The sequence below is a fragment of the Kogia breviceps genome, chromosome 5 (assembly GCF_026419965.1).
Source record: "Kogia breviceps isolate mKogBre1 chromosome 5, mKogBre1 haplotype 1, whole genome shotgun sequence".
NCBI classification, from domain to species: domain Eukaryota; kingdom Metazoa; phylum Chordata; class Mammalia; order Artiodactyla; family Physeteridae; genus Kogia; species Kogia breviceps.
In genome coordinates, this window is record NC_081314.1 from 111791848 (window position 1) to 111818688 (window position 26841).

At 32.6% G+C, this 26841-nt stretch overlaps 1 protein-coding gene across 2 annotated transcripts in view; it reads right to left on the reverse strand.

Annotated features, from left to right (window-relative positions):
• Positions 1-26841, reverse strand: part of CADM2 (cell adhesion molecule 2) — a 1088281-nt gene that overhangs the window by 321976 nt on the left and 739464 nt on the right. For both annotated transcript variants that reach the window (XM_067034883.1, XM_059063961.2), the window contains exon 2: positions 12716-12742. In XM_067034883.1, the coding sequence (XP_066890984.1) occupies positions 12716-12742 (27 nt within the window). The remainder of the gene's footprint in view (positions 1-12715; positions 12743-26841) is intronic.

Below are 26841 nucleotides of genomic sequence, written 5' to 3' on the forward strand. Positions count from 1 at the left end.
ACTCTACTCAATACTCTGCAATGACCTATATGGGAAAAGAATCTAAAAAGAGTGGATATATATATATGAATAACTGATTCATTTTGCTGTACAGCAGAAACTAACACAACATTTGAAATCAACTATAGTCCAATAAAATTTTTTAAAAATTAAACATTGAAAAAGTTTTAAAAGGTGTGATTTAATATTTTTCCAGTAATACAATTTACAATTTTCCTTCACTTCCACTTCTGTTCCACAATACAATATAAAGGTACTTTTCTATGGGCTGACAACAAGATAAGAACTGCTATAAGATAAGAACTGCTTTAGGTTTTAAGAAACCTAAAAGTTTCTGCCTTTAGGTCTGCAGTGTTAATGACAATGAAGAGAAATGAAGAACAGTAAAGCATTTTAAGCACTTTATAGATATTTACAGGCACTTATTTTATTCATGATTCAGTTTCAGGTTTTTTCTGCTAAATGTTTCAACTATATTCTTTTTTTTTTTAAGTGTGTTTTTTTTTTAAAATTAATTAATTAATTAATTTTTGGCTGTTGTGGGCCTTTGTTACTGTGCGCGGGCTTTCTCTAGTTGCAGCAAGCAGGGACTACTCTTCGTTGTGATGTGCGGGCTTCTCATTGTTATGGCTTCTCTTGTTGCAGAGAACAGGCTCTAGGCACGTGGGCTTCAGTGGTAGTGGTTCGTGGGCTCTAGAGTGCAGGCTCAGTAGTTGTGGTGCATGGGCTTAGTTGCTCCACAGCATGTGGGATCTTCTGGGATGAGGGCTCGAACGTGTTTCCTCTGCATTGGCAGGTGGATTCTTAACCACTGCGCCACCAGGGAAGTCCCTCAACTATATTCTTGAAAGGATTTTGTATTCTCTCAAATCTGTCTGATGCTACCACTACCAATTTCTCTCTGATGTTACCACTAAACACTCTAGGGCAATATTTCTCCCTGGACTAGTGCAAGTTTCCAGACAATTCAACCTGTCTCTTGTCCTCCACAGTGATCTCTTCTAATTTGTTCTTCATGAGCATCCAGTAATCTCTTTTAAAGTATAAGCATGAGAATATCCTACCATCCACATTCCTATCTACTTTTAAAACCCCTAAATGGCTCTCCATTATTCTCAGAATAGAAACAAACAAACCAAAAACAACCAAAAACCTCAAAACTTTGTAAGAGAAACTTCAAGGTACTGTGTGGGGTATTACATATAGAAGACTCCACCAAAAAACTGTTAGAACTAATGAAAAATTTCAGTAAAGTTGCAGTGTACAAAATCAATATACAAAAATCAGTTGAGTTCCTATATACCAACAAACTATCAGAAAGAGAAATTAAGAAAAAAATTCAATTTACAATTGCATCAAAAAGAATAAAATACTTAGGAATAAATTTAACCAAGTAGGTGAAAGATCTGTACATTGCAAACTGTAAGACACTGATGAAAGAAATTGAAGAGGACACAAATAAAAGGAAAGATATTTTGTGTTCATGGATTGGAAGAATTAATACTGTCCATATAAAAATGTCCATATTACCTGAGGCAATCTACAGATTCAATGCAATCCATCTCAAAATTCCAATGGCATTTTTCTCAGAAATAGAACAAGCCATCCTAAACTTTGTATAGAACCACAAACGAACTTGAATAGCCAAATCAATCTTGAGAATGAAGAACAAAGCTGGAGGTATCATGTGTCCTGGTTTCAAAGTATATTACAAAGCTATAATAATCAAAACAGTATGGTATTGCCATTTAAAAAAGAAAAAAAGATGCATAGAAGAATGGAACAGAATGAAGACCCCAGAAATAAACTCATTCATATGCAATCAACTAATTTTTGACAAAGGAGAGAAGAATATACAATAGGAAAGGGCAGTCTCTTTAATAAATGGTGTTGGGAAAACTGGACAGTCACATGCAAAAGAATGAAACTGGACCCCTATCTTATACCATACACAAAAATCAACTCAAAATGGATTAAATACTTGAATGTAAGACCTGAAACAATAAAACTCCTGGAAGAAAACATAGGAGGTAAGCTCCTGGACATTGGTCTTAATAAAGATATTTTTGATTTGATATTCTCTCTCACTTTGACTCTGAATCCCATTGATTCCTCCACAGGAACTACAATTGGCTTTCTTTTAGTCTCCTGCTGCCATTCCCTTGACTTTGAACATTCTTCCCTTTTTTCTTTGTATACTTAGTTCTAACTAGCTTTTTAGCTCTCTCCTGATCATCACTTCCTCCAAGAAGTCTTCCCCACAACCTTCTTTTACTAGCGTAAATGTTGCTGCAAACAGATAACATTACACCATTGTACCACTGTTTCATAGTAGCGAATTTGCATTCCTTCGGGTGAATATTTGATTAATTTCTATATTTTATACTAAATGGAAATTACCAAGGTTCCCATTGATTCCACATTGCTAATCCAACAGTAAATTCCCAGTTCTCATAGGTCAAGAACACTTAACTCAGTTGAACACCACTGTCTTTTTGAAAATATTTTCTTCATTTATTTTCTTTTCTTCATCTCTGAATCATTTGCATTTATCTCATTATGTGTGTGATCTCTTTAAGGGCTGAATACCTGAGAACTCAGTCCTGAGGTTGTTTTCTACTCTAACTACACCCATGTCTTAGATTAGCTCATCCAATCTTATAGCTTTAAGTACTATCCATAGATAACAATTTACAGATCTTTTATCTATGGTATAGCACTTTCTCCTGAATTTTATATTCATATAGCCAATTTCTACTTGTCTTCTTTACTTGGATGCTTAAGAGGCATCTCCAACTTCACATATTTGAAACTGAGTTCCCATTATTTTACCATGTTCTTCCCACAGTCATCTCCATCTTGTAAATGTATCTGTCTTTCCAGATTTTCAGGCAAAACCAAAAATAAACAAATAAAACATGAAAATCATCATGCACTTCATCCATTAGATCATGTCCCACTTCAGTCAGCAAATTCTACTAGATGTAATTTGCAAAGACCACTCTAATCACCTCCATTGCTATGACTCTAGTCCTGTTACTATGATCTGTCCCCTGACTTCTTGAAAAATATTTCCAAGGGCAATCATTGCAGTCTACTTTCATCAGAGCATCCATGCTGATCTTGTTACAATTACATCAGCACATGTCTCTCCTCTGCTCAAACTTCCAGTGGCTTTTCATCTCACTTGGAGCAAAACAAAAATCCTTATGACTTGGGTCCTCATTCTCTCTATGACTTTCTCTCTTATTTACTATTCTAAGCTCAGGTTTGTCTAGCCACACAGGGCTGTTGAATGTTCCTTGAATAAGCTAAGTATTTTACTGGCTTAAGTCCTTTGCTCCTGCTGATTCCTCTTGGAATGCTTTTCCCAGATATCCACATGGCTTGGTCCCTCAACATCAATTCTCTCCTCAAATGTCACATTATTCTATTCTCCCTGTTCAAAATTAGAACCATCTCTCTACTTTTCCAAGCATTCCTGTCTCACTCTTCTGCTTTATTGTTTCTTCAAAACACCTACCACATTGTAACACCTTACAGTGTATAACTTATTTTTTTTGTCACCGATATATTTGCAGCCATCCCTGACAATGTTGAATGAAGGAATGAATAAATGAATGAATGAATGAGTGAATGAGTAAAAGCCCCATGAAGAAAAACTAAGGACTATATATACCATTTTTTCTCCCCATTATATCTTAACACAGTAAAGACATTCAATAAAAATGTATCAAATTAAGGAACATACTTGGTTTACTCTCCAAGGATGTTTGGTAAGATAAAGCATAAAAGAAATATCATTACCGAATTTTTTTCCATGCACATATATCATTGGCATGGGCTCAGAACAAGGGCACCTTTTATTCATTATTAAATATCAAGTTCCTGGCTCTGTGACTGTATCTTACTTATTTAATAAAGATTTACATCTAGATATTAGTTGGTTGTTTTAAAAGTACTTTCATATATTCTTTTGATCACTATAACTCTATGATGTAGGTAGTACTGATATGTTTACCCCTACTTTACTGCGATGAAGAGGAAATTAGTAGAATAGATAGTAAAACCCAGGTACTCTGATAACCTCCAAAGCCTTTAACATTATACTTTGCTACTGATAAATATGTTGTATTACTCTGTCAGGTCAAATGATTTTTTTCCATTGAAAACATATAACCATCACTCTATCTGACTTGAAATATAAACTTGAATTTATTTTTAGTGTAATTTAGCTGTTAGCCTTATAGCACTTGTTTGCAAATGCCCCTAAATGTCTAACTGTTACACAATGATCACTGTCTTTCTTCTTATTATAGACTTTTTCTGTTTAGAAACCTGTAAGAAGCCACAAACCTTGGGATTTTAATTACAGCCCCTCTAAACCCCCACACAGGAGCTGTAGAATAAGTAAATACCAATTTTATTAACATAATAGAATGACATGAACCAACTGAATGAATGGAGTCCCAGAAGATCCTGCCTTTTGGATAAGATGTGCTTTAGATAAAATAAAAAGTATTATAATAATTTACTTATGATGGAAATGAGGATATAAACAAAGTAGCAATGTTTAAAGGAATTTCTAATTGCTGTACAAAGCTGTACACTGTTTTGGTGGCAAATGAGTTATGTTTATCCACATGTCCACAGGAAAGCTCAAGACTGTATCTGCATTTCAAGAAGAAAGGAGAGAGGAGAAAATGAAGCTTCATTAAATCAGGTAAAAAATAATATTCTTTCAGATTTGAAAATAGGGTATCTAGAGTTGTCTTTCCATCCTGACCCACACTAGTTTGTAATGTGTCACATGAAGAGGGACAGTTACACAGCAGCAAATACTGAGATACTCCACAGAGCAAATACAATCAAAATCCCTGTACACTGAGAAGTAAAAATCAGAAACCAGGTCAAATGAAAATGCAGTTTTAAAACAAGTAAAATTATCTACATTTTGACCCACTGACTCATCTTACAGTAAAATTTTCATGAAAATACTTTTTAACCCTGTTACCCTCTTCTGAGTAAAACATTTTATATTAGTTATGCCTAAATCCTTTCTAGAACATTACTCATCTGATTGAAAAACTAATTACCTCCTCGCTTTCCCAGGAAGGAATAAGTGAGGTTAACATATGGTGAATGAATGAGAAACCCAGAAAAAAAAAGAATTTTAAAAAAAAGAATGAGAAACAACAAAAGTGTACTGGGAGAATATTTCTTCACCAATATACTCAACAATGTAAGTCCAATTTATTTGTTCCTGATAGCAACTCATTACAATTTTACTTTACTTCCATACCTAGCCCCAGTCCTACCTGGGTGGATGGGACCTAGGTAAATGCATTTAAACAAATGATTAAGATTAAATGAATTGTAACATTGATCAACCTGGTATCTTTAGAGGCTTTAATAGATTAAAAGTTTGAACTCAGTAGTCAGTATCTCAGATTCGGAATTGTTGCCCTGCCTCTTACTCATTTTGTTAACTTAAACAAATTTCTTAACATTTTGTGTCATTTTCCTCACTGTACAAAGTATAATAATAGTCCCTATCTCAAATATCTTTATGAGGACTAAATTAAAAAACATATATAAAATGTTTAGTGTAATGCCTGGCACATAGTAAACATTCAAGAAATATTAGCTGTTATAATTATTGTTATCTACTTTTTTAAAAGTTAGAAAAAGGCTGCAGTAATAACTTATATCTTTAAAACATTATTGTACCATCATATATAGCAACGTCTTCAGCAATTTTCCTAGAGAAGTGAGATAAACTAGAAGGTGGATTAAGAAAGCAATCTTAATGCTCAACATCACTAATTATTAGAGAAATGCAAATCAAAACTACAAAGAGGTATCACCTCACACCAGTCAGAATGGCCCCCATTAAAAAGTTCACAAATAACAAATGTTGCAGAGGGTGTGGAGAAAAGGAAACCGTCATACACTGTTGGTGGGAATGTAAACTGGTGCAGCCACTACGGAGAATAGTATGGAGGTTCCTCAAAAAACTAAAAATACAGTTGCCATATGATCCTGCAATCCCACTCCTGGGCATATATCTGGAGAAAGCGCTAATTCAAAAAGATACATGCACCCCAGTGTTCACTGCAGCACTATTTACAATAGCCAAGACATGGAAACAACCTAAATGTCCACTGACAGATGAATGGATAAAGAAGATGTGGTGCACGCAAACACACACATAAACACACACACACACAATGGAATACTACTCAGCCATAAAAAAGAATGAAATAATGCCATTTGCAGCAGCATGGATGAACCTAGGCATGATCATACTAAGTGAAGTTAGTAAGAAAAAGACAAATACCATATCACTTATATGTGGAATCTAAAATATGGCACAAATGAACTTATCTACAAGACAGAAACAGACTCTCAGACATAGAGAACAGATTTGTGGTTGCCAGGCGGGAAGGGGGGTGGAGGAGAAATTGACTGGGTGTTTGGGATTAGCAGATGCAAACTATTATAAATAGAATGAATAAACAACAAGGTCCTACTGTATAGCACAGGGAACTATATTCAATATCCTGTGATATACAATAATGGAATAGAATATGAAAAAGAATGTATATATATGTATAACTGAATCACTTTGCTATACAGCGGGAATTAATACAACATTGTAAATCAACTATACTTCAATAAAATAAATTTAAAAAAAAAGAAAACAATCTTAATCTTCTAAAAGTTACCACCTCAGGGCCTTTCACCTAGAACCCTTAGTGAATATGTTATAGAAACACAACATGCTTTTAAATTCCCTTACATATTTCTAATATTCCCAACATATTTCCTCAGATCAGCCTAATGTGGGATAAACAAACATAAGCTCCAATAATTGTCTCAAGTTATTTTTGGTGAAGATTTTATAGCTATTATGCAGGAGTTTGAATAATTCCTTACATTTTTAAAATTAAAATCCAAACATAGCTTCAAGAAAAGGAGTTAAGGGATGTGTTCCATAAAAGTTATATATAGCTTTATTCCTCAATTTCTTCACTGATAATAAAAGCAAGTAATTTTTACATTTTAAGTACTATATAAACCTCTATATGACACAGCTTTTGTAATTTTTCTCTTCCTTTTGATATTGAGTTGAAATTCTTTAATGATACCATTTATACACTTTGGATTTTAATAGTTAAATGTGAAGAAAGAAAAAAATACATATATCTAGTGGATCCTTCACATTAAATTGTATGTGTTTATTTTAATGTTAAAATAAATATAAACATATGAATGCCACCATGAAGATGAAATATAGTTCATACTCACAGAAAAGTTTTAGTTCTGGAACTTGTCTTTAACTATATGGTTTTTCATTTTATTTTCTACAGACATTATTTAAATAATAGTAATGATAATAATAACAATAATAATAGATAAAATTTACTGAGTGTTTACTATGTGCCATCCCTTAGGTTAATATCCTTTTTTACATTATACATATAAATGTCACTACAGCTGAATGTTGAGTGAACATAATCAAATTATCCAGGTGTTCAAATCAAGTAAGTTGAAAAACCAGAATTTGACCCATGCAGTTCTGACTACAGAATGGAGCTTCTTAATATACAGTGTATATTATATAGTATAAACTGAAACATAGGTGCCCCACTTAAGATAAAATCTCAGAATAGTTTGAAGCAATGTCTCAATTTCAATCTCTTATGTGCCTTTCAATTCACCCTTAAAACATGTAATTTGATAGGAAACCTGGTATACTAAATTTCATATTTTGGTTGAACAGCAGACTTTTTATATTTATACCTAAATAAATAATTTATTTAATAATATTATGTATGACTATTACTTAACTACAGTAAACTGAAATATCGATTCTTCTCATAACACATATATCTCAATTTAGACTGCTGAGTGTCCTGCATTATCTTTAAATTCTTATATAATGTCAGAATAATTGTGTTAATTTTTACTTGAGCACTAAATTATGATTATCTGATTGAAAGGAATAGCTAAATGCTGGTATTCTAGAAATGGCATAAAATGTTATCCCTATTATAGTTGTCAAATTTTGAATAAAAAATAAAGCCTACAAATCAGATTGAACAATAAAAATATATTTACTGCACTAAAACTATTTAGAAATTGTGTATGATTCTGGAACAATATTAATCAGGAAGATACATTTAGTCTATACATTTGTAATAGAGTGAAATAAAATCACTTTATACAAAGAAATTTTAGGAATACTCTAGGTTACCTTTTTCTCTATCTCTAAGTGGCAAAGCATGGATGATCTTATTGATATCTGAATGTAGGATAGATTATAGAGTGTAGATATATGAATTCACTGGGTTATATGAAGGTAGGATAGATTGTAGAGTGTTGAGAATTCAATCGGAAGACAAGTTAGAACTACTCCAGTCAAGCTCTGAGGAATGAGTGATTTGAAGAAGAGGGATCCATGGAAATGCTTCTACTCCCATAGTAAAATTAGGACATAATTAGGACAATAATTTTATTCCCATAAAATTAGGACAATTTGATAACTGACTGGTTACGGGTGCCATTAAGATGGAGGAGTTAAAGATATTTCCAATTTTTAAACTAAGAAATTAGGTAAATATTTGTTCAAGAGAAGACATAAAAAACCCTGGGAGCTCAGATTTACAAAGAAAAATAAGAGTTTCAGTTTTTAATATTCAGTTAGAAATGTTCAGCAGGGTGCCGGGAATATCAGATACGAGCTTAGTAGTAAGAGCAAGTCTAGAAAAGTCATAACTGAAATGAACTCAGAAAAGTTTAGAAAAAGAAAACAATTATATTAATCAGTTCTCTTTTTGATTACAAGCAAGAGAAACCTATCTAGAAAGCTTAATGAAAAGTTAGCTGTGTCAGAGACCCAAAGGGCAAGGATATAACAGAACCTTCTATTAGAACAAGGGACTTAAGCACCATGAGGGTACTCTATCTTAACCTCTTACTCTTTTACATTCCTGCTCATTCTTCTCTTATTTCTCAGTCTTAATTCATCTTCCTACTCAGTCTACATATGAAATTCACAGCCACAAAGCGTAATGAAATTTATTTCCCATCTCTTCTCCTTCCTGTTGCTCCTTTCTCTCTTCTCAGTTTTAAGTTTCTAGGGGAGGAATTTGATCAAATGATCTGTCTTTCTCTTAACAATCAATAACGGTGAGGGAGGTTCGTTGTGGGTACTCAATAATGCACAAAATGGCTGCTTTTAAAATTTTGTAGGAAGTGAAGGTCATCTCTCAAAAAAGGAAGTGGAGAGCTGCAACACTGTGAAAAGTGATCTCTTTAGGGATCAAAGATTAACCTGAATGAAACCTATATGCCAGAACAAGATAGAAGAGGAGAGGGAAAGAAAGAGGCAAAGAGGAGTTAAAAGAAAATGAAACCTGTAACAGACACTGAAACAAGGGAAGTGGAAAATCAAAAGAATCATTATATTCAGCAGAAAAACGAGTAATTTGAGGATTGGGGAACCACCATTTGATTTGACCACTAAAGAATAATTGGCAGGGGATTCCCTGGTGGCGCAGTGGTTGAGAATCCGCCTGCGATGCAGGGGACACGGGTTCATGCCCCGGTCCGGGAAGATCCCACATGCCGCGGAGCGGCTCGCCCGTGAGCCATGGCCGCTGAGCCTGCGCTCCGCAACGCGAGAGGCCACAAAAGTGAGAGGCTCGCGTACCACCACCACAACAACAACAACAAAAAAGAATAATTGGCAAACTTCAGAATGACAGTTTCTACAAAATAAGGAATGAGTTACTACATGATTTGATGAAATTCAAATAGTACATGTTTATATATTGCCCTTGGACACTGGTGTAATAATCAATATTTAAAAGAAAAAGAGAGGGAGAAAATTAGCGTAATTTTCTATGCCGTTACTAGTAACTGCTAACTAACTCCTAGAGAATCCTTTTAATCTAAGCACTCACAAATTGTTTAAGAGTTTAATAATTTTACTGGGAAGGTAATGTCAAATTTACCAGTCTATGGTTTCTCGAATGTAATCCTTTCTCCTTAACAAATATCACAGCACATACCTCTCTCCAATAATGCAGAAGCTCCCCACATTTGCATAACTCCATAAGAATAAATGAATGAGCTGTTATCCTCTACAAAACTTCCCCGGGTTCCCTGGGATGTACTTTATTTGGGCCAGGAGAAATTTAGTATTTTTAAGCAATCTGCTCTTATATTATCTTGGGTTTTATTTTCCTCTTAACGACTTTTTTTTTTTTTTTTTTTTCCTGTTTGAAGACCATTTGCCTTGACATAGAAATTGGACAATAAAAGCATTGGGTACTTCTCTCTATTGTCTACATAATATACATCTGTCTCAATAAAGTTTCACTTTCTACTTGCAGCATCGCTGATTTTAGAAAGTGTCATTTCTTGTCTCTATAACACCTTGTAGACACAAAAATACAGGCATAGGGTGAACTGTGTCCTAAAGCCCCCTGCAGGCTTGTACACAAGCGAAAAAAAAGAGATTCAAATAAAATGGATAGGTGTGGAACAACAGGGATGGCAACGTGGGCATCCTAAATCGGACACATAAACATGTTTGTATTGCAAAATCCTAGTCAGCTTGAGTCCTGATGTGACTTTGCAGACACCTATAATATAATGTACGGCTGTAATCCTTCAGTGGTGAATTGGTTTCCTGTACTAATACTCTGTAACCTGTATATTGTAATTTGAATTACTGTCCATCGTTTTCAAGAATTATAAAGTGAACACAGATGTGATTATTATGAGAGGTTTTATGTAATCGAATGCAGTAATGACTCACGATCACTCCATTATCAAATTTAACTTCCTCCAGTCTCATAAAACACAGGTCTTCTTCTTTTAAAAGGTGCCCTCACTATATGAAGTAAATTATATTCATTCCTATTTCTATACCTTTACTTATGCTTTCAAATTCCTTTTTCTATGTACTACTTTTTTCTATATATACTACCCATCCTTCAACAATCAGTTCAAGACCCACCTGCCACATAAAGCATTCTCTGAGAACAAGGACCTCAACCTCAATATGTAAATCTTGCTAACTCCCTTTACACTCAAGTTCTATATCCCACAAGTAACACATTATATTGTACATTGTTCTTAATTCTTCATTCCTAAAACTGTACATCTTAATCTTTCATTATGTAAATATATTTCATAAATATATACTCATTGTCAAGTAATTTCTTAGTTGTTTCATGAGTGTATTTCTTTTGTCCACAGACAGAAAATTACTGTGGCAAGAATTGGATAATTCTAGCACATTTATTGAAAAGGAGACTAGGCTAAGTGTGGAGGATTAAACAAAGGGTAACAAGAAATTTGCAATCTCACCTTTTATATTTTTAGTGTTTTATAAAACAAATACATTCCTAGGAAAATAGTACTTGCACACTAAATGCTTAGCCTTAAAAATAGGGATCAGTTAACACTCCAAACATAAATCTATGTATAGTGTTAAAACTAGCTGTAAAACTACAACCTGGGGGAGGGCAGGGCTGGAGGGGAAGGAATAATAGAGAAGGGTGGCCTTGTGGTAGAACTGAATATGAGAAATGGAGAAAGACAAAACCACCTGGTTATTTCTCCTGAGCACACAGATGAAGATATTAGGCAGGGCAATATTGAGTAATGAAGATGAAGAGTCAGAATTTCTCCACAAAGAAGAGGCCCGTTTGTGAGAAGCAAAATGAAGCTAGCATTGTTTAAAATGCTAGGAGCAGCAGGAAGTTTACTTGTTGTTTTACATATTTTACTTAACCCTCACAACAACCTTTTGAATTATTTATTGTTTTTCACACTCTGTAGATGAGGAAACTGAAGATAACAGATATGTGACCAATAAGGTTATTACAGTGTTGCTGTATAAAAATAAATGAAAGAGAAAAAAAATTTGCTATATAAGGAGAAAACATTTAAAAAATATATAGATTGTTCTAGAGAACATGAAATTGAAACACGTAAACTATAAACCTATGACACTATCATAGATATCATATATATATACACATCATACACACACACACACACACACACACACACACACACACACACACACACTTGAATTCTTTTAAAAACCATAAAGACTTTGACACATCAAGCCAAAAGCCTTTTTCTTTCAGGGAGACATTCTGGCATTAGACAAGCACATCCTCTCTCATGAAAATGTATTTTCAGGATTCTAGCAAATGAAACTTACTACAACTAGGAAATGGATAAAAAAAAAAAAACCATAAATAGAAAACTGGAGTTTAATAAAGGATAAAATTTTCTTTTCACATAATTCTATGAAGGCATGTTCAATTTTGAGACTTTCCATCAGCTTTATTTTGTGCTGTATTTTTTTCCAGTTCACAATTTTATCAAGGAAACTAAGGTCAACAGGCAAAATAAAATGTTGGGAATAAAAGCATCTTATTCCACTTGGAATAAAGTGGGAAATAAAACAAGAAAATAAACTCACAAATAATAATGGAAACACAGACACATATCAGAAACTGAATAATTAAAATGATATATATTTGTATTTGTAGAAAATTACAACTAATATCTACACACTGAACTGGTATTATCACGAACAGAACTAGCTCTATCATTTAAGAGGATGCACAGGACTAAGCAGAAAACAATCATGGTAAATCATGCAGAATGGACAATAGCTCACCTTTAACTTTATTCTTTGAAGCAGCCGCTGGTACCAAGATTGCACAAGAAGAAGAGAACAAACATATTAGATTATTAGGCAGAGTCTCTAACAGGTAAAAGAGATATGTTATCATTATTAGTTAACGTCTTAAATGATATGTTTATGATTACACCATCAATGCACTTTAGATGAATAGGACTTGTAACAAAGAAAATGACAATTGGTTATATTTTGTTAGTATATGATTAAAGTCCTTGAAAAAGAAAGATTAAAACAGATAGGAGCCACAGAGTGCAAATACCAAACACCACAAGGCACAAAATTCTTTTTAAGAACTGTGTATCTTTCTTTCTCTTTGTCTTTTTTAACTCTAAAGTTTAGTTAATAATTCATTTAAAAATACTAATATATAGTTTAAATATATTTCATTTTATTTAACAATTAAAATGTAATCCATAACGTTTGGATAAATCACAAGGACCATTCACTTGCATTTACTGAGTGCTTACTTAAATGCCAGAGAGAGTTGAGTACTTTCCATACAACTTCCACTTAACCACCTCAAGAAATAAGTTTTGTTATTGCCTCACAGATGTGAAAACTGGAACTTAGAAAAGTTACATTACTTGCTGACTATGGGACAGCTGGAAATAAGCAAATTTGGGATTTGATCCTAGGTGTGTCTGAACCTAAAATCTGTGCTCTAAAATACTACCTTACACTACTGGGATTTACAGCACCGAGTTACCAACTGGATTGCGAATATCAGGTCTATAAAGTCAAATCAAAATTGCATGCTTCATTAAATTTCAGCTATTTGGTACTTGGTTGATCACATAGCTATGAAACTAGAAAACTCCATTACTTTAAATGGCATTATTCATTAAGAAGTAGAAATTTAAGTTTATTATATATCTATTGGTAAACACTTTGGGGCAGAAGTAAACTGAATGAGGAAAGTAGAACAGTCCTGACAGGAGAATTATTTACTCAAAGGAAAACTTCTAGACAAAATGCATAATTAGATACCCCAAACATTTTGAAGTAATATGTTCTATTTTGGTTTAAATATTTAAAAAGGAAGATTGACAGAGGAAGGTGTGCTTTTTTCATTCTCTAAATGATGTCAAAGATGAAGTAGTCCATCCCCTAACTGGGAAACAGGCAGTCTCTAGCCTGCATACTGACCCCAGTGAAGTTTAATTTAGATTTTAGACTGAGTGCTTATGAACTGCAAATGGAAACTTTTTACACTTTCTTCTTTCAAGTTATTTAGAGCTAAAGAAAAATTTCTAGCAAGTCTAGATACATGCCAGACTACTCATACAGAATTTCATTTTTATCCACAATCACAAACACTATCTTTTATTGTATTTATCTTCTGCTAGCTCATAAAAAATGTACATCATATTTTTTAATAATAATTTTTTTCTAATAAAAACATTAAGTAAAAGCAAAATTATTTCAGGAAACCTTGCTTAAGTCCTTACAAAAACCCATTCAAACTCTGTTTATTCCACAGCTTTAAAATGAAGGTAAGTGGTTGGAGACGGAGAATGTTCACAATACTGTTATGAATATAATGTAAACTTACTTTCTTTTAAAAAGCAAAGACCCAAAATTAAACTACCAGATGTTTTTGTGATATTGTATTACTGTGATATAACAGTTCATGGAAAACTTTGTCACCCATTAGAGTGCCTAAAATATTTAAGATTAAAACTTAAACTTTAGAAGTCATTTTACCAGGAAATTTTGCTCCTACTTAATGAATTAAATACCTTCTATTATTTTGCTTATTTTTATTACAAATTGACAAATGCCAAAAAATGAGAGGTGACATAGATTTAAAAAAAAAATAGCTCATCCTTCTCCAAAGGCTGCTACTGAAATAATCAATATTAGCAGTTTGCTAATGTTATAAAAATATATTTTGTTATTCTTATAAAAACCAATAACATATATACTTTGTATATTTTGTTCCCATAAACAGGATCATACTGTACACAGTTCTTTGCAGTCTGCTTTTCCCTCATTTTCCAGGTTAATACATGGAGTTCTAACTCACTAATTTTAATAGTTGTATATTTTTCTATAGTGTGTATGAAGTATGGGACTATTTCCCTATTGATAGAAAATCAGGCTGCTTTTAGGTTTGTTTTCTTGTTTTTTATTTTTTTTTACTACTAATAACAATGCTGCAATACACATCCTGTGTCATATCTCCTTTATACCGAACTAGTGTTTTGTTTCTGATGGGCAGATTCCCAGGGTTTTTTTCATATTTCTATCCAGAAAACCACTGATAAAGATGAAGACCTTAGATATTGCTAATGGAAGTGTTGAGAAAGCTTGGATAAAAATATGCAAGTATATTAAATGCTCTAAAATAAGAGAAAACCAGCAAAAAGAAAAAAAGGAGAGAAACAGAAGTACAGAATCTAGGGCTCCAGATGACTGCTATACTGCAACCTCCTTGGATCTTTTAAACCACAAGCTGTTTCATTTAACTTTTCTTAATATTTGTTTTTCAGTTAAAAATTCAGTTTTTAATTCCTTGGTAGAATGTTAGTAGATTTCAGAATCCAAATCATTAGGAATTATTTTCATCTTTTGTGTTGTTTTTAAGACTACACAAAGATGACTTATTTTTAGACTATGAAAAATATTTCACTCAATTTCAAAGAATATTTCAATGTATCAGTATATTAAATTGTTCACATGAAAAGAAATTGTACTTAAAATTCAAACTTATCACTTAACATTTTTAGCACAAATTCAAAGGACAATTGCAAAAAGCTTTAGAAATTTTTGAGATAATAGTATCAAATGTGTTAACAGATACAACTAATCTTTTACAAAAATTCATTTTTTATTAAAAATTAGTGAAATAAAAATAAAGAAGGCAATCTTTACATTTCTCAGTGGGATGGAGTTGAATTATTGAAAACATTACATGATGGTAGATGATTTTACTCTTAGATTATTGGGTAGATACCAAAATAAACTAGAAGGGAAAACAAAAGCTCTATGTCGGTTTCTGTGTGTGTTCAGGCAGCTAATACTAGACTAGGCTGGTTAATATAATTGGAAAGCAGCCAGGCTACCAGGCTTGTTAGCCCAATTATAATTCTCTGCATATTCAATAAAAGAAGCCAAGATGACAGCAATACTGTCATAAATGTCATGTTCAATACTTGTAAGATTTTCCATTGTCAGCACAGTCCAATTATAAGTCAATTGTAAAGTGCACACTGCATACCACCCAAAAGTGACTGAAAATTATCTTAAAAATACAATTTTAGTGGTTCATAGTTAAAATGAAAAGAAAGGAAGTAAAGGTACTTTGACCTGAGAAAAGTTTTAGATATGACATTAACATTTCTTCACTTTTATAATAAAGGCAGCAAGTTGTAACTATAACATTATAGTTGTTCACACTTTTTTGCAGAGATGATCAGTTATAATATTAAATTTGTAACTGTTAATAATTCTGATATTAATAATGTGAAAATTTATGTATGTAATTTTTGAAGAAACATCATGTGAATAATAACAGAAATACCAGAGCTATTTACATATGAATGCTGAATAGTTAGTGAATATTAAGCATTATGTTAATGAGGTTTATCTCTGAAAACTCCAATACAGATGATTAAAAAGTAAAAATATAATTAATTGATTATGTCACAAATTAGTTAATTAGTTCATTGAATTATTCAAGTGTCTGTCTATTTGAAAGGTATCACTAACAATTCTACAAAGAATTGGTGAATCTAAAACAGTGGTTCTCAAAATGAAGTACAGGGACTATAAGTAGGACATGAGGGCATTCTCAGAGGAGATTAGATAAATTTTACCTACCTCATAATTTGTATGACCTAGCCACATTTTCCCTGTTCTTTTAATTTCTACTCCTAATTTTAAGATTTATGTCATAACAAAATGGTGATATGTTTTATTAGTATTTGCAATGTATGGATAACGTAGAACATACTGGATTTGTAGTTGCCTTTACAAGTGTTTTCTGAAAAGTTACTTAGCAATAAAACATTTCAGAAATAGCAAAGACATTACTGGAATTTATTCACAGAGAGCTAATACTAAAGCATTGTGGATCTTTTTATTTTAATATTATGTAGCCTTTTTTTGAAATACTTTGGTATTTTAGCCTAGTGTTATTTATTCTTCCTTCCGTAAACAAATTTATAGATAAGGGACTGTCATTTCTTAATAGAGAAGCAATAAACTTAGCAAGTACTGACATTCCAAGGAGACAGAGTTTCCTGACATCTGCAACTTCATACTCAGATATATTTTGTGTTCCTCCTGCCCCAAATTTAATCTATAATGAAACAAACAAACAAACAAAAACCCCACTGCCATTGATAGACACTGCACAATATTTTTTTTAAAATATGGAAGTTACTCTTATAGACATTTGTGCAAATTATAATAATAAGAGAGAATATATTGCCACCACTTCCTAGAAGAGATACAATGGAAACTAGGAGATCCAAAATATTGCAAAACTGGGAACCAGAGATGATAAGTGACTTTTTCTAGGTCACAAAGCTATTTGGTAGCAAAATTACAACCAAAACACCATGCTGAACATGTATATTTTAAAATCCACTACATCAAAACACAATCATTAGATACAGTATAACAATGTAGTGTTAATTAATATCGGGAGAGTTTTATTCCTTTTTACAAAGGAGGAAATCACACTGATTTTAAAAAGAAGTACTACTACATCTAATTTATCAGATACTTACCACGAAATTACAGTTTTTTCAAGATATGGCAATTAAAATAATTGCATTTCAGTGCTAGATAACCACCTACATTTCCTCCTTTTTTCTCCAACTATCCAGTACAAAGTTAATAACATTCTTTCACTAATCACTTGAGATTTATTTATAATAACATCTTTCTTAGCTATCAACTAACATCATCTGAACATGAGAATTTTCTTCTAAGGTTAGTTAGAATTGAAAACTTGAAAAAGTGTGACTTTAATTTCTTTCACAAGTTCTTTCTTAATAACCACACAAATTTCACACTAGGAAAAATGTGTAAAAATGATGCTTGAGAAAGAAATGTTTGCTAAAAGAGATATACATATACCCAAGAGTAACCAAATATTTGATGAGTGGAAATTTCTCCCAAATACCCCAGCCAATAAATAAAGAGGAAATAATAGAACTCAAAAACCACTGTGCCACAATCTTTAAGTTCTTATACATAGCTGCCTACGTATATACATAATGCTAACATCATTAAAAGGGAGAATTCCAGGAATTACATACCTTCTCCTGGAATGACACAATACCATTTAAGTATTTCTGCAATATAATCAAATATGGATAGAATTGTGCCTCTCTGTTGAACTTCCAATGTCCAGTATACACAGGGAACAAAAAAACAAAATGCATTGTCAATGCAATTAGTCTAACCTTGAATATGGGAAACCACACACAAGGAATTTTGGTATTTGGTTCCTTTAGCAAATAGATATCAGGGATAAAAAATACCAATTGAAGGGGGAACCTAAGAGACATATCAAATAAATGGCATGTGCAGACTACTTTGGATCCTGATTTCAGCCCTGGATATTTCACAATATTAAAGAATTGTTGTTAGTACTTAGGTGGAATAATAGTATTGCAAATATATATATATATATATATATATATATATATATATATAAATGTAAATATATTTTTTAAGTCATTACCTTTTCACAAAACTAAATATGAAAAATGACCAGTTGCCTGCAATTCCTTTTAAAAAAATCTTGAAATGCATGTTGTTTATAATATTTTCTATTTTTATAGATGGTTGAAATTTCTGAAAATAAAAAAATATTTTAAATTATTTAAGTATCTAGGTTTATTTCTTGACATCAGTGTTCCTATAATATGATTAAATGTAACAGTGTATAAAACAGCACAGTTATATATTGGTGTTTGTATTTAATGAGATTATCTTATGTGAGTAAATTTTTACTTGTATGTACAAGGCAAACAAGCACCATTGAAATAATTTCGGTTTATGAAATTTAGTCTCTAAAATGTGCAACATAGTAATTTCCTCTATGAAATAACCATTTTGCTTATGCAGAAATGAAACAGAAGTTTATTTTAAGCTTCTAACTACTTCATTCAACTGTAGTTTGAGATTAAGTAATCTATATAATTATTTCTTTCCCATGTTTCCCCACTGTATACAGACAGAATTAATTATATGTATCAAAATACTCTTATTTTATGTTAAGAATTTCTCTCTCCACTGTTATTATGCTTCTAGCACTGATAGCTTACATGTAAAATATTTACACTATTTTATTCTATATTTCTTTTGCTGTCAAGAATCTTTTCAAACTTCATGAGTCACTACCAATTTATAAATTTATTTTTCTTCTGCTGTATTCCATACTGCCCTGTAAGGATTATGACTTTTACACTGAAAAATATAGGGAGTTTTCAAGACTTTGTAAAAAAAAAAAAAATTGGACTCAAACTGATGCCTCTGGAAGAGACTATAAAATAAATGCAAACCCTTAGATGTATCCGTCATATATTATGAAAGCTTTGAGACAGTACCAGAATAAAAGGTTCTCAGTAAATAAAGTACCCGGGCATCATTTGAAGTTATATTTATGTTTGTGTTTCTAAACCAGGAAGCTATCTTAGAAATATCCTAAATCTATAGTTGGAATAAAATATAGCAATGGATATTAGTCTTCTATTATTCCCCAGATTCTCATTTGCTAATTTTGATGGATAAATTTCATATATATACCTTAGGTTGTTGTTAATTACATAAAACTATTAGATTTGAGAAATGTTTTATAAACAGAAACTAAGAAAACTAAATTCTAAAGTCAGTGAGATTGGTCATATTTCCTATTTTCTAGATGCTATAGCTATATTTTCAGTTTTTTCTATTAAGTTATATTAATTAGAAATGTTATACTCAATAATTTATTTAAAATATATTCCATTTTACTCATTTAAACATATGCTAATAAGTAAATGATACTTCTATGTCCATAAATAGTCATGGTAAAATAGTAAAGCAACTGTATATGCATGTTGAAAACTTTTGAGCCATCAAAGTTTTCCAGCTGTCATGTAGAACCAGTAATGGTATGGTATCTACCAATAAGAGTTCGCATTCTAAGGCAGATGGTGACCTGAGAAAATTAGTAAGACACAAACATTCTCTCCATGTGTGTGTGTATGCATATATATATATGTGTAGGTATATATAGATATGTATATGTATGTATATGTACACAGAATACAATATTATGTAATCACTTTGTATAATCATATGCATATGTAATAGTTTACTCAGTTCATATTATACCATTGGTAATTATTACTTTTTATTTTTATTTAGAAAGAATAACTGGACTCTGTACTAGTGCTGAGAATGGTTTCAATCAGAGAACCATAGTAGTACCTAGTAAACACATTTATTGACTGATAACACTTTTGCAATCATTATAATAGATGACTGGGATTCACTGATGTAAAGGAAGAGAATTCATACCACCTGGAATTTACATGGACCCCAAGAGTTTACAGCTTGGGCTTAAGGAGGGTAGTGACAGGAAATGGGTCAAGGGGCAGAAACAGAAAAACTATTTGACAGAAATAATCAAATGTTTTCATGAGATTTTTTTGAGAAGATGTATAAATAGAGATGTGAAACTCAGCACCATGTGCTGATTTGGCCTACAGCATTCAAGTAAATACTTATGAAGTAAACATGAACTCAATGTACCCTAACTCCTAATTACCAGATAATGGGTTAATTCTGGAAAAGCTGTGCAAAGAGAGAACATGGTTAGGAATAACTTAAGGGAATCTATCTAATCTGCTTCAGTGTAGAGCAGGTAACTTGTTCAATTTTCAAGGGATCCAAAGGCAATCATTTCAGTGGGCCAGCAAAGTCAAGCTTCTTCATGCATAAGAGTATGATCAAGAAATACTTGGTTTTACTCTCTAGTGAATCATCCCAGTGAGGAGCTCAAGCAAGGTGAAAGGTGACACCCAGAATGTTGTGCATCAGACATTGCTGCTTCTCTGATCTCATCCTGACTCATACATCAGGAAGGGTCATGATTGCCTAAAATTAAGTCATCCACACTAAAAGAGTTCAGACCCAGAATACACACACACTTAACATACATTCATTCATAGTTAAGGCATGCTAATTTTAAGGAGCACTTAGATGCCTATTTCTAGTACATCACTTCTATAAACCAAGTGCAGGGAATGTGATCATTGAGAAATGTCAGTTTCAAATTCTTCAGATATGATCTCTGGTAGTTTTTACTGTAATATTATGCAATTAAGACTTTCTGACACATAGATGTTAATTTACTTACAGTCATAATGAGTGAGAGGAGAACTTTCATTACTGATTCAACAGTAAATAGGCAGGTAAGACTGGGATGTTGATATTTGGTTCCTGTGTGTATTATGGAGAACCTCAATGGCATCTTCTCTTCCTATGTTTCTCTGCTTTTGCCTTTTAACACTTTTATTTTATATTGATATAGTCAGTACTTTCTGTATATATGTATATATATATATTTTTTTTTTAAAATAAATTTATTTATTTTGGGGTGTATTGGGTCTTTGTTGCTGCACACAGGCTTTCTGTAGTTGTGACGAGCAGGGACTACTCTTCGTTGTGGTGTGCAGGCTTTTCATTGCGGTCGCTTCTTTTGTTGCAGAGCATGGGCTCTAGGCACGTGGGCTCAGTAGTTGTGGCTCTCAGGCTCTAGAGCGCAGGCTCAGTAGTTGTGGTGCACGGGCTTAGTTGCTGTGTGGCATGTGAGATCTTCCCAGACCAGGGATCGAACCCATGTCTCCTGCATTGGCAGGTGGATTCTTAACCACTGCCCCACCAGGGAAGCCCTCTATAATTTACTTTGAAGGAAAATTTCATTAGGTGCTATGTTACTCTCTTGATCAATAGATGGATCAATATATACTATTATTCTACTTTGATTGATACAGTAATACTAATCATAACATGAATTTTAGAGTATGGTTTGAAAGATACGATTAACATTTTATTTAAGGCATAGCAACAGTTGAGCAACTGAAGATCTACTTTGACCACATCTTAATTTGAAATCCACCAGAATAAGACCAACATAGATGACATTTCTCAGAGATATGATGAGGGTCTCACAACTCTATTTTAAGACACACAAAAAAAGAAAAGGAAATGTACCATAATCTGGACCACTTCAGGAATTTTAGATACTTTAAAAAATGTATTTTAAAAGTTATTTTGAAATTATTACATAAATGAAGTAAAAAAAACAACATGCCCCAAATTTGTGTGTCAAATACAGTCTTAATAAACATGAATAGTAACTGCAAAAAGGACTGATATGATATGGACTACACATATTTTCATCTGTGTCAAATATTCTCTGAATGGAGTATTACAACTATCATTATTTCAATATTTGGAGGGAGGAATCTTCCAAACATAGTTTACCTCAATTGGTAAATGCCAAAAGGTAATATTAATTGGGTCATATGGAGATAAAATAGAAAAATGGTCTTAGGTGTTCAATTTGAGAAAATCTAGTTGGTGTACCTTGTACCATCTTCTGCACATCAGTTTGGGTAAACTTTATTTAGTTTATAATTAACTCTGACCAAAGGAGTATCTTGGGACAAAGTTACTTCTAACAGTGTGTTATTAAAATATGATGGCAAAATGGCAGAGGGGATTGCATAAAGATGAAAATCCCTGTAATTACAAAATACATAATTACAAGGTACTAAACAAGCCACTTTGTATTTCACATATGGAAGCAAATCAGGTTACAGATATCTTAGAATGTCATGAACGGTCATCTCTAGATTAGTGCAAAATGTTAGGAGAAAGGCTAGATGAAAAATACAAAATAAAGATCTAGATTTCCAGATCCACTTAAGAAAACTATTATTATTTTATATTTATGTTAGATTCAGGCAGTTTAAAATAATAGCCCAAACACTGCCCTTTGAAGTGAGCCTTGTCCCTGAAGAGATAAAATACATTTTGATGAAGACAAGTACACAGGAATATGTTCTGTATCCTGATTTAACCGGTACCTACCTCAGATTGCTACTGAGAGCAAGTGGGTAGATTACGTCATACTGTGCTACAGGTAAGTTAGCTGCTAGTTTGGGATTGTAAAATAATGCTCAGTTGGTGAATAATATGTTCATTTTACATATCAAATATTGCTAGTTTAAATATGTATCTGTAAGATAATCATAATGATATGAAACAGTTTCTATTTTAATAAATACCTAACTGTTAAAGAAGATCATAGTTATTAACATTTTTTAAGCTGGTACATTTTACTTTGAAGTCTACAATAGCCACATTCACAATGAAAAAGTGATAATAATGTTAGCACTAATATCTTATGTGATCTCCTTGAATGAAAGATATATTCAAACACACCAATTGGGTCTAGAATGTAAATCTGAAAAGATAAGAAACCTACCACAACAACTTCATTAAATCAAATTGAAAATGAATTCTTAAAACAAGAAAGCTTTCTTTATAGACAATACTTTATCCTAAATTTTGTAGGGCTGATATTAGCAAATCTCACAGTTCAAGTAACAATGCTTTTTTAAAGTTTCCATATCTATCACTGCATAGGATTCACAAAGAAACTCTGAGGTCAGACACTGTTAATTCCAAATTGTAGATGTGGAAATTAAGGTCTGAGGGACAGTACAAGATTTTCTCAGTACTAACTAGCTACTTAGGAGGGGAATTGAGAAGGTTTCTGAATCTTCCAATTCCCAGCACAGGGACTTTTCCCTTACATTGTACAACCTGACTTTTAGTACCCAAGTACTGATTCTTCTTATCTATGGAACAATAATCCGTCTACCCAGGAAAGAAATATTCCTGTCACGATGCTATTTTTCATAATTACACAAATAATTTTATAATGTGATATAAAATACTTTTATATCACATTAATAAACATACTGAAAAGTCCCAACAGTTTATAGGAAAATATATTTTAGAAAGAAGACAAAATAAAATCAGTTCTCAGGATTTTAAAATAGTTAAACTGTAAGTAAATATATTCAGGTTGTTTGCACTTGAATCTACTGTTAAGCCTAAACTCCCACCTGGGATGATTTCAGAGACTCAGAGAATCTCAAAGTTAGATGTTACCTTTAAAGATTATGTGGTCTAACCTTCTTTGCAGCATTGATTATCAATGTGAACTGTGAACTCTAAGTAGAGGGGACATCTATTCAGCAGCATAAACTGAAACTGTTCATTAATTTTAAAACTCTAAAGCGTTACTTAAAAATTCACATGAGCAAATTACAACTGAGCCTTTCGACTCACTCTCTGAAAACTAGGTCTGAACATGAGTCACTTCCCTGTGCCAGCAGAAAGCCAATAGAAGATCCCTAAATAAGATGTTTTGCTTAAAATGTAACCAATATTAAACTTCCCTCAGTATTTCAAATTTAAAAATAATTTTGAAGTTATAGTCCTTTCTAAAAACTTGGAGCAATATTAGCAAGATATATGCATTGTTCCATTTAGGGGATACAGTGTGAGGGTAATTCAAGATAATCTAACATCCACTTATTGAGCATGCCCTATAAATTACAGGGACGCTAATGCTCTGAAACAAAGAATTTGATTAACACAAGATCCCTGTCCTTAGAGATCTTATCATGTAGAAAAAGAAACAAATATGTAAACAAGTAATTGAGAGGAATGCAAATATAAAACTAGGTTATACCACTAGTAGTGGGATTAAGTTGTAGAAAAATCAACTCACCAGCTGGTTGGAAAGCTGGTTGGAAATCTGAAAAAGGAGAGAGGATTTTCCAGGCAGCTGCATCAGCGCAAAAGTATAAAGGAAAGGACAATCACGGTGTTGGTGGAAGGAGGGTTTCTAGCTTGCTCTGCTACGAAGCAGGAATGGAAACTGTGTGTTCTGTTAATGCGCCCTACCCACTTCTACACATCATCTATGTGCACTGCCCCTTTCCTTCCAATAGACCCAATGGTGGAAGGAGTAAGGAAGGGTTGGGCATCAGATTCCATTTCTAAGAGATTAACTTAGCTAGAGTACTCAGGTAACACCCTTTACAGGTTCTAGAACACTTAACATTTAAAGGAAGTGTTCATATGCATGCAGGCAGTTACAGCATACATTGACACTGGCAACACAACTCCTCCTCCTCCTTAAAACCTCATAAAACCTCCTCTTCAAATAGATTTACGAATAATGTGAACTAAATAATTCATGGGATTGCAGATGCCAGTCCAAATAGCCTCTTCTTTTTCAAGGTTTCAGTTTGTAGAATTGTGATCAAAAGCCTTCATCAGTCATGAGAGTCACAACTGTCCTCACTCCAAACAAACCATATTTGCATGTGAATGTTTTTCAGTGAAATGAGATATATAATATGCCAGCCAAGGCCCAACTAAAAGGCATTTTATGTCATTTAAATTCAGTCAAATTAAAGGCTGAATGCAACCTAAAAGGTCTACTCTCGGAACAGTAATTTGACATATCATAAATAAGAACCATTTTTTGTTAGCGTAGGTTCAGCACTTGTCAGAAAATTGTACAAAGCCATATTAACAAAGTGCTGCCTCTTAGGGAGAAATAAACTGTAAGGAAAACCTTGTATGTAAAGCAACAAAACACACAAACAGTGTAATATAGTGTCACTGGTTCAAAGTTGACATTTTTCACTGGAATTTACAGAAGAGGATAGAAAACATTGTAACCTTCTTGAATGCCAAGAGATTGTCAAAAATAACTTTTTTGTTTAAAATTTAAATAAAAATTATGTTTAGGAACAAGTGAGTATACCGATTGCCATTTAGTTTAGAACAAGTGGCTCTAACTCATCAACTTAATTCTTAGTAAGAACTGGAAACACTGGTAAAATGATAAACTAAAAAGTCAAAATTGACTTGAAAAATATCAAATGTTTGGAAACAGTGTAATGCTTTTTCAAAGGCCTTGGTGAGCTAAATTTTTACTAAAGATTACGAACAGATGTTATAACTAATTTTCTAGTTCTCATTGACTAATAGAAAATATCACTGAGTTAAACTTACTGAGAGATTTTTACATGAAAATTGATAATTGCATTAGGCAAAAAAGGTTAGAATCCAAGGCTAGAGAGAGCTGTTGTAAAACAACAACAAAAAAAGCCAAACAAAATATAGAAATCCCATAACGTAAACTGTCCCACACAGGTGACCTTATTATTTTTTAATTCCCTCACTAGCAACCTGTGTATATTTTGGGCAGGTCTATCTATTCAATCTTCTCCTGTCATTTCTATGCCCTCAAAAACATCAAGAAAAATATTGTAAGACTGTATTTTCATATTTAACTGTCTTCATGATGACTGTAAAAGGTTATTTTTATATCTACATCCTTCCTGTGTACTAAAGAGATTTGAGATGCTTATAGTATAGAAACATATGACACTTCAAGAACTGTACAGAAAAATATCTAGACATCAGATAATGGCACCCAAATTCTGTTCAACGACTTAGAATCAAATTTCTGAAATTCTAAAGGCAGAAAAATAACTACAACTATCTTATACCCCTACCAGCAAGTGATAGGAGGCCTAAATTTGTAAGCAAGTAATTTCCTAAATCCTTTTTTTGTAAAATAGAAAAGCTTTCAAAAAACCACTCACATATAGAACATGGGTGGAGAGTGTAGAAAAGTAAGAGTATTCGGATTACTAATATTTTAACTCTAATTCTTTTCAAGTGCATGCTGTTAGAGAGATTAAAATACATGTGAAGGAAATCTTATTCTTTAAAAGGCAAATTATACTGATAAATTGTTTTAAAAATGCTCAACTAAAGGAATCTGTATTTTGGCTTGATAAAAATCGTGGGATGGGAAAGTATAGAGGTTTAGATATCTCCAAGAGATAAAACTGAAGTGTTCTTATATAACTACATAACATTAAATTAATCTGTACAATCTCAAAATGTGCCTTCCTGTTTTTTGGATATATGAACTTTTTGGTATAGATGTTATTCTTCAGGTCAAGAAAAGGCAAATAAGAAAGATATTAAAT